The sequence below is a fragment of the Ailuropoda melanoleuca genome, chromosome 2 (genome assembly GCF_002007445.2).
Source record: "Ailuropoda melanoleuca isolate Jingjing chromosome 2, ASM200744v2, whole genome shotgun sequence".
Classification (NCBI taxonomy): Eukaryota; Metazoa; Chordata; class Mammalia; order Carnivora; family Ursidae; genus Ailuropoda; species Ailuropoda melanoleuca.
Window position 1 is genome coordinate 180,075,401 of NC_048219.1, and position 13,649 is coordinate 180,089,049.

Sequence of the window (13,649 nt, forward strand, 5' to 3'; positions counted from 1 at the left end):
GGGTGTCCTGAAGACACGTCCCACCAGGAGTGTCTCAGGGGCTCGCCATGCTGCCACCAAATTCCCTCCACCCACCACCTCATCCTCATCTTCCGTGAACCATCACTCCCAAAGAGCGAGGCCAGCTCAGACACACTGCCCCCCACCGACTCACCACCCCTCCAACCTGAAGCAACGGCTCTTCCGAGTCCCAGGACAGCGAGTCCAGGAGGGAGGCAGCCATGTCCCCCACATGTACCTCCCAAGGCAGCCCCACAGGCCACGGCACCATGCAACCCCCCACGCGCTTCCCGGGTCCAGGTCCACAGCAGATCCTGGTGCACGAGCCCAGAAGTTCCCCCAGCCCCAGGGCCCACGGAGAGCCACCCAGGACCCCTCACAAATGCCCAGCAGACACTTACCCTCTGCACGGAGAGGCAGAAAGGGGAGGAGAAGTAACTGCTCTGATTTGATCTCTGCTCCTTGTGCCTCAATTTTCAAATAATTCCTCCATGGCTGCAGCCCCAAGGCTGTCTGTGTCCTGCTCGGGCTCACTCAGACTGTCAGGGGTGGGAGGAGCCAGTGCCGCCTGCCTGCCCAGTCCACAGGCACCACCCCTCCCTCTGCCCGCGCCCTCGCTCACTCTCCCCCTCTCGGCCAGCTCGGCCTCGCTCTGGCTTGTAGGAAGCCAGTGGGATAAAACTCTGTCTGTAATTTCAGCCAGCTGGGTCCCCAGGGCTTCACTTATCATCCTGTAGCTATGCAGTTCTTGAATGACATCACAGTGGCTTCCCAAGCCCTCCACACGGAGCGAGCAGCAGCGGCCAGCCCAGCGACTGCGATGGCCCAGCCCGGCCCAGCCCGGCCCAGCCCAGCCCCAGTCCCAAACCCATCCCAGCCCCGGTGCCCAGCAAAGTGGGAAGAAAAAGCCTGGGAGCCAAGCGGCAGGGATGCTAGCAGGAAAGAGGGAAGGGCCAGAGTTCCTACGAGGGTACTGAGATTTATTTCCCCAAATTTTTCCACATTTTTTTTCCATTCTCAGCAAATGAAAGGCAGAACAGATGACAACAATTTTCCAGCTGCTGAACAATAAGGTGGAAATCTTTTTTTCCCCTCCCTCTCCCTCTCCTTCCCCCTCCCCCCCCACCACAGGGCAGAGTCTAGGAGCCAGGACACTTCCTTGGCTTATAAAAGGGGGAAAAAATAAAAAACCCCACAAGCCCTTGTACTTCCCAGAAGTGACAACGGACCTGAGGAGAGGCACCGAGATGCCACCCAGGCAGGTCTCTGGGAAGGGGCAGGCAGGAGCCCCAAAGTTACATTCTCAGGGTAAAGCTGGATTCTGACCCAGCAACCTTGACAATTCTTGAGGCCTGACTTTGGGAAGGCCAAGTGGGCATCTGGCCCAGGACATCGATCCACCAGGCCACCTAAGATGCCTCCCATTGACTAGCTATTGGTATTCAGTTTGTTCCAATCTATAAAGACCATGAATGGCAGAGGGAATAACTTCTCAGAGTGTCAGTGACATCCACCTTCACCCAAGCACGCAGACCTGAAGCAGTCCCCTCCACCAAAACCACGAGAGCTGCCCAAAAGTCCCCACCACGATCCTGGATGCCCTAAGAAGACCCAGAAGTCCCTGAGAGCAGGACACCAGACCATAACTCTTATGTGCACGATGTTGGTGACTTATTTTCACACTGAGTGAATGTTCCAACGCAACTCCCAGAGTGGGTAAGAGACGGCCTGGGGTCTGCTGCCAGCCCAGTGGGGGCTCCAGGGCCCACTGTCTCCTTGAGGACCCCAGTTGGTTTGTGACCCCAAAGTGCTTCTGCAGCACCCCCACCCCAGTGCCCAGACCCTCCGTAGCCAGGTCTGGGCCCTGCAGGCTCAGGAGAGAGAAACATGCTAGGTACAGGCCACCGATTCCTCCCTCTCCTGAGCCGACACCTCAACCCCAGCCCCCTCCCCATCACACACTCTCTCGCTGCTTTTTTCTGAGAGTAAAGAAGGGAAGTAAGAGGAAGAACAAACATGGTACCGTGCCCTGTGTGCTGGCCCTATCTTGTCTTAACTGCATCTTCAGGGACAATGTGGGTGAGGCCCCCTTCCAGTATCACAGACTTCACAGGAGCCATTAAGAATGGGGAAGGGAGAAGTGGATCTCCAGAACTGGGGGCAGGAGGCCTTCCAATTTTCCCAGGGCTGGACTGTTGGAAGACCACAGTCTGGACAAATGATTGCAATTTTCCTCCTACCTCTACAGAGCCTCCTGGAACTAACCAACAAACCCCAAGCTCCTGAAAGGGTTAAGGGCACCCCGTCCACCCACATTCCTACCCCTACCCCCACTGGCAACAGGGTGAAAGAAGATTTTATTTGCATACAACCCTCCTGTTTATCTGTACCTGTGAATCCCATCAACATTTTTATAAAAGTTTATAATTTAAAAAAAATAAAAAGTAAAATAAAACAAAATTTTGTAATTTTTAAAATAAACTTAAGTTCAAGTAGTTCTAAGCATCATGTCCATATATATGTACAGTGTAAAGCCTATAATTTTTTTTTCTGACATGCATTAAAACAAATGCACCTGAAATCATTCCATGTGTAATTGTCAGCCCGGCCGACACACCATACTTTGGAAACACCACCACACCACAGTCCGTGGAAGTAACAACTCCATCCTATGGTGCTCCGCTACCATCTAGGGACTGGCTGCGCCAGAAGCCCCTGGGGAGAGTTTTATAAAAACCCTGATCCCCAGGCCCCATCCCAGACATTCAGAGGCAGAATTGTGAGAGGTAGAGCCCAGGAAATCTGAATCGTAAACACTCCCCAGCTGAGAATGCTAGGCAGCCAGGTTTGGGAAAAACTAATCCTAGCTGCGCTTAACTATTTTCAGTTATGGGGAATCTTACTATTTCCCCAGAATGCCCATTTCATCTTCTGATGGCTCTAACAAGTAGATTTTAACGCCCTGTTTTTTCCACTAACGGGCCGTATGGTGCCCTATGGGATGGGTCAGACAAGCCAAATTTCTGCCACATGAGAGCTCTTCAGTTACAAAACATAGTGGGCATGTCCTCCCAAGTCTCTCCTCTGACAGGCAGTCTCCCCTGGACCTGGCCTGGAGTCCCTGAGCCGGCCCCACCATACCCTCCCTTTGTTTCTCTTCCCTACCTGAGCACCTGCTTCCAGTGGTTTTTATCACTCTGAAGCAAGGGACCCACAAACAACCCATGTGGCTCTCTGATCAGTAAGAAGCCCCACTGGCCTATCACCTCCCACTTTCTGGATACCATACCTTTAATAATGAGGCCCAATGTTATGCCTAACCCTTCTTGCTCATGTCACTTCAGCATCTCCCAGGAACACAGTGGTTAAGAACATGGGTCAAGAAGACACTGCTTTGAATCCAGACACTACCACTTACTAGCTTAGTGCAACCCTGGGCCAATTCCTTAATTTTTCTGAGCTTCAGTTTCTTTATCTGCAAAATGGGCATATTAATATATTTTTATCTCCAAGGGTACTGCAAAGACTGATATAATGCATATAAAGCACTTGGCACAGCACATAGCATGGAGATGCTCTAAATGAGGTGGCCTCATACATACAATCATGACCATGACATCTGCTTCCTCCTCCTCCTTCCCTAACCCAGCTCTACCTTGAGCTGCACGGTGGTGACCCTACGGCCCCGGAGCACAGATGCGCATGGCCGATGCTTCAACTTCAGGGCCTATCATTCACCTTGCCCTTGCCCTTTTCGAAAATCGTGGCATCAGATGAAACAGCCCAGATTCTGAGAGCGTGATGCTGCCCAGCTAATAAATACCAAGACGGCCCAGCTCGGACACTGCCAACAGCAGGCCGGAAAATGCCACTGCCTCTCCCGCCTCCAGAGACAGCTTCCGCGTAGGACCACGAGGAGGGGTGGGGGTGGGGGGCAAGACTTCAGCTGCCTTCACACAGATAGGAAAGTACTGGGCAGAGGGTGTGGTACACCTGGTTCCAAAAAGGTTATACTCAGTTTTACCACTGTGGTTTTTTTTCCCTTAAACTGCAGAATAGAGCTGGGGCAAAGATCTTTCTGGGTGGGAGATGGGCAAAGCTAAGCTTGAGAGGTGAAAATACTGTTCACTCTTCCAAGGTGGCTGGGTGTCCCCTGTCCCCTGAGACGGCCCTGGGCAGGGCGGTTTCATGATATATAAGATCTAGAGCAGGGATATGACCCGGTGACCTTCTGGAGCGCCTCGGATGCTCCGTAGTACTGGAGACCCCAGATTTGCCACATGAGGCCCAGCTGTGGGCCATCAGCCCAGGCCAATGCCTACAGTCACAGCATGGTCAACCCAGAGGACATCCTGAGCTCATCAGGCCCCCCACACACACTCCGATGTGGCCCATCAGACTCAGGGCGGGGAAGTTTCCCCCCCTCGCATATTGGGTCAGGCCTGGAGCAGAGACTAACCACCCAGGGCCCCCGGTTCCCAGAAGGAAATGCTCTCTGCTGTCAGAGCTGAGTCAGACACCATGAGGGGGATGCCCAAAGGGCACCGAAAACCCTGTTACGTTAGACCCTCCAAGTTCTCCAGGTCTGGCCACGCAAACAGTGGAATAGTTGAGGGCAATTCTCCCCGTGCAAATCGAATACACGCTCCATCCCCTGCAGGACGAGCTTCTGGCCAGCAGCCCCCCAGCTGGGCCGGTGGGGTGCCCCAGGGCCTCTCAATCACACTGAGGGTCCTCCAGGGAGGAAGGGACCCCAGCCTCCTTCCATCACCTCCTTCGGCCCCCTTCCCGCCCGGGGCTTTCTTTTATTGGCAGGTGTGGAAGCATCTTCCCAAACCTGAATTTTTTGCTCTTTCTCTTAAGGAGCAAAAAGCCTGAGTGTTTTGGTTTTCAAGCAGTCTATCCTGGAACAGAAACAGGAAGCAGGAAAAGAGAAAAGGGCTGTTTCACAGCCTACCCGTGGGAGAGGTGAAGTCCCAGAGACAAAGAGCTGAGGGGACAGCTAGGCCAGGGGTCCTCCCCCAAGGTGACGTGCCCCCCCCCAGGGAACACGGAACAATGTCTGAAAATATTTGGGGCTGTCACATCTAGAAGAGATGCTACTGGCATCTGGTGGGTGGAGATGCTGCTTACTACCCACAGCACAGAGGACGGGGCCCGGCAATGAGCAGTGACCCGGCCCACATTCCCGTGTGCCACAGCTAGGGCGCCGTGAGCCAGCCTGACGGCAGAGGGAGTTCGGGCTGTGAGACACAGAGCTCGGACTATGACTCAGGAGTCCTGGTTTCCGGTCCCCACTGCGCCACTCACTCGCCACTTGACCCTGGGTAAGTCACTTCCTTTTCCTGGGCCTCAGTGTCTGAAGTGGTAAAATACGAGAGAACAAGATGAGCTCTAAACTCTAAATCAGCCGGTTCTACGCAGAACCAGGAGGAGGAGAAAGGTCCGGATGTGCCGAGCATCAAGGTGTTGAATCAATGTCAAGGTGTTGAATGAATATCAGGTGGGCCAAGGGGGAGTGCAGGGAGAGGCCTGCTGCCCGGGTGGGGTGGGACGCTGTGTGTGGGATGAAAACATGTCCACAGGCCTCTTCAGGACCTCCTCGCGCCTTCCGGCCAAGGAGTGGGGCGGGAGGGCTGCCCGGAAGCTCAGGGAGGTGGAGGCAGGGCAGGTTCTGGGCACCCCTCGCACGGCCCCGGCCTTCCAGGGTCTCCAAGTGCTCCCCACCCAGGAAGGCAGCGGACAGGGCCAGGCTCAGGACGGCGTTCCCTGAGAAGAGGGCAGGAGCCGGTGTGCCCAAGGGTTACTCAGAAAGGAACTGTCAACTCCCAGGCAGATGTCCAAGTGGGACAAAGGTCGGGGGGGCACACCCGCACACCTCCTCCTGCCTCTCCCCCTCTTACAGCCTCCCAAGGCACGGCAGCCACCTGGAGAAGGATGCAGGGGAATGGGGAGGGGACAGCGGAGCTGGAGGACCCAGGAAGAATGGGAGTGTCACAGAATGGGGACAGTAGGTTATTGCTGTGCGTCTGCCCTGCGATGGATGCTCTCACATTTGCTTCCACAGGTGCCTTTTAAGGGAGATACAATCGTGCCCATCTTCCTGATAAAGAGACTGAGGCTTGGAAGTTGTGGCTTGCTCAAGATCACATGGCCAATCTGACTCTGACGTTCATGCTCTTTCTGCTTCCAGGAGTGGAAGAAGGAAGGAGAGGGAGGGGCAAAGGGGGAGAGCCGGAGGCAGCCACCGGGAAGAAGGGAGTGAAGAGTGACAACCAAGCACAAAAATGGGTCAGAACAGCCTGCCCAAACCCCACCATCCAAGTGAGTGCTGTCCCTGTCCAGGTGGTCCCCTAGGTCTTTTATGCATGTATCCTAATGATGCTTCTAGGGCTCCAAGCATTCCTGGAAACTTGTAGGGAACCGCTATAAGCCTGGTTCAAAATTCATGCAAAGGAACCCATCCAGCACTTCGGGGTCAATCCCCATTCTTGACCCAAACAGGCCCATTAAGTACTACACATAACTACTGGTTATCGGACTGGCCATGCGGTTTTATAATTAGAGTCCCATCACCACCGTGGGGGTCTATGGACGAGTGGTGGGTGTACGTCGAGTGGGAGTCTTTGTGGTTCTCTGCATAGGCGGTGAGGGGTCTATGTGGTCCTATACGTGAGTAATGGTGTGTGCGGCAGGGTCTGTGCGGTCCTATGCCTGAGTGCGTGTGGCTGTGGGTGGCGAATCTGGTTGGGTCTCTGCTTCCTTTCCCAAATGGGCGCATCCATGTGCATCAGTGTAAGGACCGTGGGGTCTGCGAGGCAATGTGCATGAGTTTTCGCACCTGAGCAGGTGTGGGCCAGAAGCTGGCCGTCCCCGCTGCAGAGGGGCAAGCTGGGAGTGACTCTCCTGACCCACAGAGGCTACAGAACCATGGGGTACAGGCCTGGACAGGACACAGGAGCCACAGCACTGCCCCCAGGCTTCTTTCGCTCCTTGTGTCACATGAAGAGCACCTGCCCGGTTCTGGAAGGTTTGCAAGCAGTGTACAGACAGAGGGAGGGGGGCAGGGAGGCAGGAAGGGAGAAGTGATCTGAGCAGCTTTGAGCTTTCATATCAAAATCTGATCTCACTGCCCCTGGAGAAGGAGGAGAACAAACATCAAAGAACACTTTGCTGCTGACAATTTTTAAAGCTATCAGAGCAGCCCAAGGCAAAGTCTCTGACAAGCATCAGGGCATCGACAAGCCATACGGATGTGAAGACTGGGCTGGTCCAGGAGCTCCTGGCGCCCACCCACTACAGCTCCTCAGCTGCTCCCCAGACAAGGGAGTCCCGCTGTGGCTTGGATAAAGCCCCCAGAGGCTGGATAGGTCCTGGCCCCGGAGGGTAGGAGGGAGACCACAGCAGGCCTGCCATGGGAGGCAGGATGCCCCGAGACCCTGTCAGAGAGTCCTGTGCTTGCAAATAATGCTTGAGTACAGAAAGGGAGGGGCAGGAGAAAAGGGAGCTTACGGCAAGACTCCAGTGACCCCTTTGCACACAGAACCTTGTTGGGGCTTTGTCGGAGCACTCTAGAATTTGCCTTGTTCCCCCACGTCCATGAACCGTGCTCACTCACCCCATTTAGACAGCTGTGTGGGGTGGAAGGAAACTCAAGAAAATCCAGTCCTGCCACCAGTTCTCCTTTCTCATGTCCCTCCAAGGCAAGCCAGTTCTCCTAGAAGTCAGATCTCTCTGCCCGGCCTGCTGCAGCTAAATCCCACTCTCTCGCACTCAGTCCTCACATCCCTACCCAGCCACTGCACAATAAGCAGACCTAGGAAAAGGCTGGCCGGTAGCAACAGCAGCAGCCTGGGAGTCAGGGGGCAGAGTCCTAGGAGTGATCTTAGATGGGTCTCAGTGTGCTCCTCTGTGCAATGGGACAGCACAACCAGATGACCCCCGAACTCCTGGCCAACTGTTGATGCTCAAAGAGCCACCTCAGAGAAAATGCTCTGCCAGGCACTGAACCTGGTTCTCCTCTCCTGCTTGGTCCTGCTTGGGTGGCTCTGAGCTCCAAGCTCATCTGAGGCTCTTTCTGCGGCAGCCCAAGGGCCCCCGGGGGCTAGGACAGAAATAGTGACTTACAGGAAAGCTAGAAGTACACCCCAGGCTGCAGAGCTCGTGAGGGCCATGCTGGGCAATAAAAAGGCTGATTTATTTTCATCAGTGAAATGCCGAAACCCAATCTCCAGAGTGAGCTGACCCAGCAGACAGCAGCAGGGAGCGCCCCACCTGGAATAGAATTAGCTGGATCGCAGCCTGCCAGGTCTCACTGCTGGGGCTGGCGAGGGGAGGAATGGAAGGGGAGGCCAGCTTAGCCTGTGTGGCTCCAGGTCCCTTGGGATGGCCTCTTCCCAGCCTGCTGCTGGCAGGCAGGGGTCTCCGGGATGCAGGTGCAGCAATGGCAGAGTCGTCAAGCAGGCTTTCCATTTTAACTCTTGTTTTCAGGAGTCTCAAACTCCAGGCCACTAGGTCCACATGCTCACTTGGGGGGAGTGGGGGCAGGGGGCCAGAGCTCCTCAGACCCCTGCCCTTGTGAAGCCATGGTGGGAAATGGTGGGCATCAGAATCCCAGCTCTACACCCACTTGGCTGTGCAAACACTGGTTGGTTACTTAACCTTTCTGTGCCTATTTCCTCATCTGTGAAACAGGGACAAGACTACTCAGCTCACGAGAGGGTCCTGAGGAGCAAAGGAAATCAAGGGCACCTAATAGAGCCTCACATATGGAGGGTATGTAGAGAAGGAAGAGGTAGATTTCCCCCTAGTCCCTAACCAAATTGCTGGTGGGGAGTGTCAATTAATACACCCCTTACAGAGGCCACTTTGGCACCACAGAATTATATACGCATATATTCTTCACCCAGCAATTCCATTTCTACAAATTCCACTTCCACAGATAGAATTGCACAAACAAAAATAGTGTACATACAAGGTTGTTCTTTGCAGCGTTTTTGAAAACAACAAAAGACTGGAAACAACCCAAATGCCCATGTCACTTAAATACAGTTAAATAAAATACCAGTTAAATAAAACACAGAACATGTATACAGTGGAATTGATGCATCTGAAGAATGCTAAAAGGGCTCTTTACAAAGCTATTATGGAAGAATTGCTATGACACATCGTCGGATGAAAAAGCTCAGGATACGAGCCAAATCCTTGCAGTGGCTACCAGAACCCCCAGTGACCTGGTCCCCACTACCTCTGACCTCATTGCTTACAGCCTTCACTGCAGTGAAGTCTGATGCTTCCCAAGCCTATGTCTCAGGCAAACTGCTGCCTCAGGACCTTTGCACTTGCTGCCCCCCTGCCCCCCACCACCACCAGCAATGCTCTTCCTCAGATATTTTCTTGGCTGACTCTCTCACCTCCTTCAAGTCTCTGCTCAGATGTCTCCTCCTCAGTGAGGGCTGGGCTGATCAGCTTTTTAAAAAATTTCAACTCACCCCTCAACCCCCCCATCACCCTTATTCTCTTCTATTTTCTCCCAGAGTCTTCATCACCTTCTAGCATGCTCTGTCGTTTCCTTACAATATCTTCAATTTTGTTTTTCATTGTCTCTCTTCTCTCACTAGAATATAATCATGACAAGGGCGAGGATCTTTGTTTTGCTTGCTGTTAGGTCCTCAGGATCTAGAATAGTGACTGGCACATAGTAGGCACTCAGTGAATATTTGTTGACTGAATGAGTGAATGTTACTGTGGGAAGTCCATGTACCAAAGAACACAAGCGATTTGTTTTTCTTTTTTTCTTCTTTGTCAGTGGAGCGGTTTCAAGGTTACCCTTACAATCATGTTATTCTCACTCTCTTGCACTCTGTTTTCTCAAATGGATGAGAAAGATGCAACATTAGGGCCATGCTAGCAGTCACCACAACCCAGAGCCTGGGCATCGCGGGTGACTGGTGCCAGGGAGGCAGGACCGTGGAGGTGAAGACCCTGGAAAGACCCTGGGAGCTAGGGCTGGCTCTGCCCCCAGCTGTCGGTATGACTGAGGCAAGTCCCCCAGCCCCAGAGCGGCAGGAGGAGCTCCCCCGTGGGAATGGAGCCTGGTGTTTGAAGGATGCCAGGGAAAAGGTTCAGACACCCGCAGCTGGTTCCACATGGTAGGAAGAACACGGAACGTGCAGCCAGAGGCCCAGGTTCAAAGTCCGGTTCAACAACGATGATCGTCAAAAACTGAACTGACTTGCACTCCCGGAAGCATTTAAGAAAGTAGCCCCCAAGGTCAGGTAGCGGTACCAGTAACAACAAACGTGAACCGCTGACCCAGACGTAGGTGCCCGTAGATGATCTCTGGTAATTCTCAGCCCCAGAGGAGAGGTGCCCTCCTTGCCCCATTTTACAGGTGAGAACACTGAGGCTCAGAAAGGCTAACAGATCTGCCCAAGGTCAACAGAAGGCAAACGGACTCATCCGCTGCAGGATTCTGTGTTCTCTGTGTGTCTGATTTCGTGCTGTCTTTCCTCTGAGTCTCCTGGTTTGCACTCCCCTCCTGGACCCTGGTATGTGGCTCCCTAGGCGCGCCCCTCATCCTCACCTCCACCCTCTCCAACGTTCCCACCTTCACCTGCTCCAGGGTCCTCCAGCATCCCACCCGCCCTTCCCAGGACAACAGCAGTGGTGAGAGTGAGGTCAGTCTGAATGGACTGCTTTTCTCCCCCTCCACCAGCTAGACTTGGAGCAATGTCGTTACCCCACTTCTAGATTGGAAAACAATTCTGCTCTCCATGCCACATCCCCCTCCCAGACCCAGTGCAAACGCGGCCCCTCTGCAGAGCCGTCCACCTCTGAGCGCCACCAGCCCCCGGAAGCTGCCTCTTTCCTGAGAAGCCAAGGCCCCTGGCTGAGATCCTTCTCCACGCCACACCCCCTCCCACCCTGTCTGCAGGCAACTCCAGCGCACGACTTTCTACAGTGTCTATAGCACCCGGGCCAGCACGATGCCTACCACCTAGGAGNGCTCTCCATGCCACATCCCCCTCCCAGACCCAGTGCAAACGCGGCCCCTCTGCAGAGCCGTCCACCTCTGAGCGCCACCAGCCCCCGGAAGCTGCCTCTTTCCTGAGAAGCCAAGGCCCCTGGCTGAGATCCTTCTCCACGCCACACCCCCTCCCACCCTGTCTGCAGGCAACTCCAGCGCACGACTTTCTACAGTGTCTATAGCACCCGGGCCAGCACGATGCCTACCACCTAGGAGGCGATCGGTAAGTATTTGGGGCAAAGAAAGGAGAGAGCAAAGGAAGGGAGAGAAGGAAGAAGGAAAGGAGAGCAAGTGGAGTGATGGGTGAAAAGCAGCCGCAGTTGGGTAGGAACAAGAGCTGATTAATAGAAGCGTCAATGTCCTTCCTTGGACATAGTTAGAATCGGTATCTTGGGGTCTTGCGGGCTCTAGCTAACTTGCACTTGTCTATGGGTCTGGCAGAGGAGGAAAAGGGGAGGGGGGTGGAGAGTGCTCTCCTCCTGCCCTGGCTGGAGCTCGATATTTGAGCACAGCAGGCAGGCAGACGTGCGGCCCAGGCCACCGGCCAGGAGCTCTGGTCCGCTCCGAGTGTGGCTCCGTCCTTCCAACCTCCAGCCGATGGCAGAGATTACAGAGGACCAAAGGCACATTCACTCTGGAGGGTATTGGTTTACTGAATGTTCCATGGGCAGACACTACTCTCCAGGCCTGCCAGCTGCCTCGCAGAGCAGAGCCAGCAAAGGGTCTGAGGGCACGGGGACAAGCCCCGCCTCGCCCCACTAAGCAGGTGGCCGGCAGATGCTGGGTCAGTGGTGTCATCTTCTCTACCCACAAGGTCAGGCCAACCTTGCATGCGGATTCTCAGCACCCTTGAATGTTGCTGGAAGTCAGCAGAGGGGACGCCCCCCGCTGCCCCGCCCCACCTTGGGGGAAGAGAAGGTACCAGATCCTCCTCAAGAAGCAGTTCTATCCCTGCCTCCGTCACTATGTCTGTGCAGGCCATCCCACACGGAGACCCATCTCCCTTGCTTCTTGACGTCTCTGCCCAAGGGTGCCAAGAGGACAAGGCCCCAACCTCCCCACCACAGCTGACCCACTCTCTCACAGCCAGGAAGCTCTACCAGGTGCCTAACTCAAATCCTTCCTGCTGCAGACTNAGCAGGTGGCCGGCAGATGCTGGGTCAGTGGTGTCATCTTCTCTACCCACAAGGTCAGGCCAACCTTGCATGCGGATTCTCAGCACCCTTGAATGTTGCTGGAAGTCAGCAGAGGGGACGCCCCCCGCTGCCCCGCCCCACCTTGGGGGAAGAGAAGGTACCAGATCCTCCTCAAGAAGCAGTTCTATCCCTGCCTCCGTCACTATGTCTGTGCAGGCCATCCCACACGGAGACCCATCTCCCTTGCTTCTTGACGTCTCTGCCCAAGGGTGCCAAGAGGACAAGGCCCCAACCTCCCCACCACAGCTGACCCACTCTCTCACAGCCAGGAAGCTCTACCAGGTGCCTAACTCAAATCCTTCCTGCTGCAGACTAATCCCTGGGTCCTATATGACATGACAGAACAGGGACAGAAGATTTCTGCAGCAGCTTTGAATTTCTTCCTTTCTGCCCATCCCTCTCCCCCCCACCCCCGAACTCACATGCCAGAAGGGCTGCTTTCTCCAGGAACCAGGTTAGGATTTCCCAACAAAAACCAGTCTGGCACTGAACCCCAGACTCTCGGTCAGAAGATCACCCCCTAAAACCCTCTGCTCAGAGATATGGGGCTGATGCATCACTCTGGGATCCCTGGAACCTTCTTGTGAATTATTTGGGACCACCTGCGATCTTGCACTCCTCTCTCCTTGGTCCCTCCCACATCTTACCCAAAAGTTCCGAAGGCAAGAGTGCCACACCCTATGAAAGTATGTCAGGGGCAAATATTCAGCATGGGGCCCAAGTGTTCTTCCAGAGGGGACACAGGGGCTACGCTCCCTGCTGCGAATGGCTCACTCCCACCCCAATGGGGCCGCCTTCTGGAGGAGGGGTTACCCTGCCCCATCCTGCCTGGCCTTGGGGAGATGAAGGGATGCAGGGCCATGTGGGTGGCTGAGGCACTGGCGGGCAGAAGTCAGGCACGTCTGTGCTGCTCTGCCATCCAGGGGTCCGAGACGTGGCCTCCCTCTCTGTGTCGCAGGCCAGCTTGTCTAGGCCAATTGCAGCACCAGCTCTAGGGCTGGAAAGAGACCAGACCAAGCAGCCTAAAGCATTTCGGACTGTAGATGAATAATCGTTTCGATCAAGATCATTAAATGATAGGAAACAGTATCGATCCCCAACTCTGGCTCCAGACCCCCACGCTGGAATCCTGCCTCCACCGTTTACTCAGGACGCTACCTTGGACAAGGCCCCCAGCCTCTGCTACTACCTGTTTCATCATCTATAAAATGGGAACCCGAGTCGCAACCAGATGGTAACGTGGAAGTATTGGGATCTCGGTCTTGACAGAGGCCCCAGGAAGATGAATGCCCCATGCCAAAAGCAAGGCAGGCATCAGCACACAAGCATTGCAGAAAGACATCGCCAGCATTGAGAGAGGAAAGAGACAACAATCCACGGAGTAGGAGAAAACACCTGCCAATCACTTCTCTGATAAGGGACCT

At 54.6% G+C, this 13,649-nt stretch overlaps 1 protein-coding gene and 1 long non-coding RNA gene across 2 annotated transcripts in view; one reads left to right on the forward strand and one right to left on the reverse strand.

The window, feature by feature from the left end:
* Positions 1 to 13,649, reverse strand: part of TNS1 (tensin 1) — a 192,203-nt gene that overhangs the window by 50,324 nt on the left and 128,230 nt on the right. Inside the window, exon 13 of the mRNA XM_034642527.1 lies at positions 402 to 534. Coding sequence (XP_034498418.1) covers positions 402 to 534 — 133 coding nt within the window. The remainder of the gene's footprint in view (positions 1 to 401; positions 535 to 13,649) is intronic.
* LOC117801137 lies at positions 5,381 to 10,905 on the forward strand. The gene is made up of 3 exons (XR_004623624.1): positions 5,381 to 5,503; positions 6,194 to 6,324; positions 10,796 to 10,905. It is a non-coding gene; the product is annotated as an uncharacterized LOC117801137 (long non-coding RNA).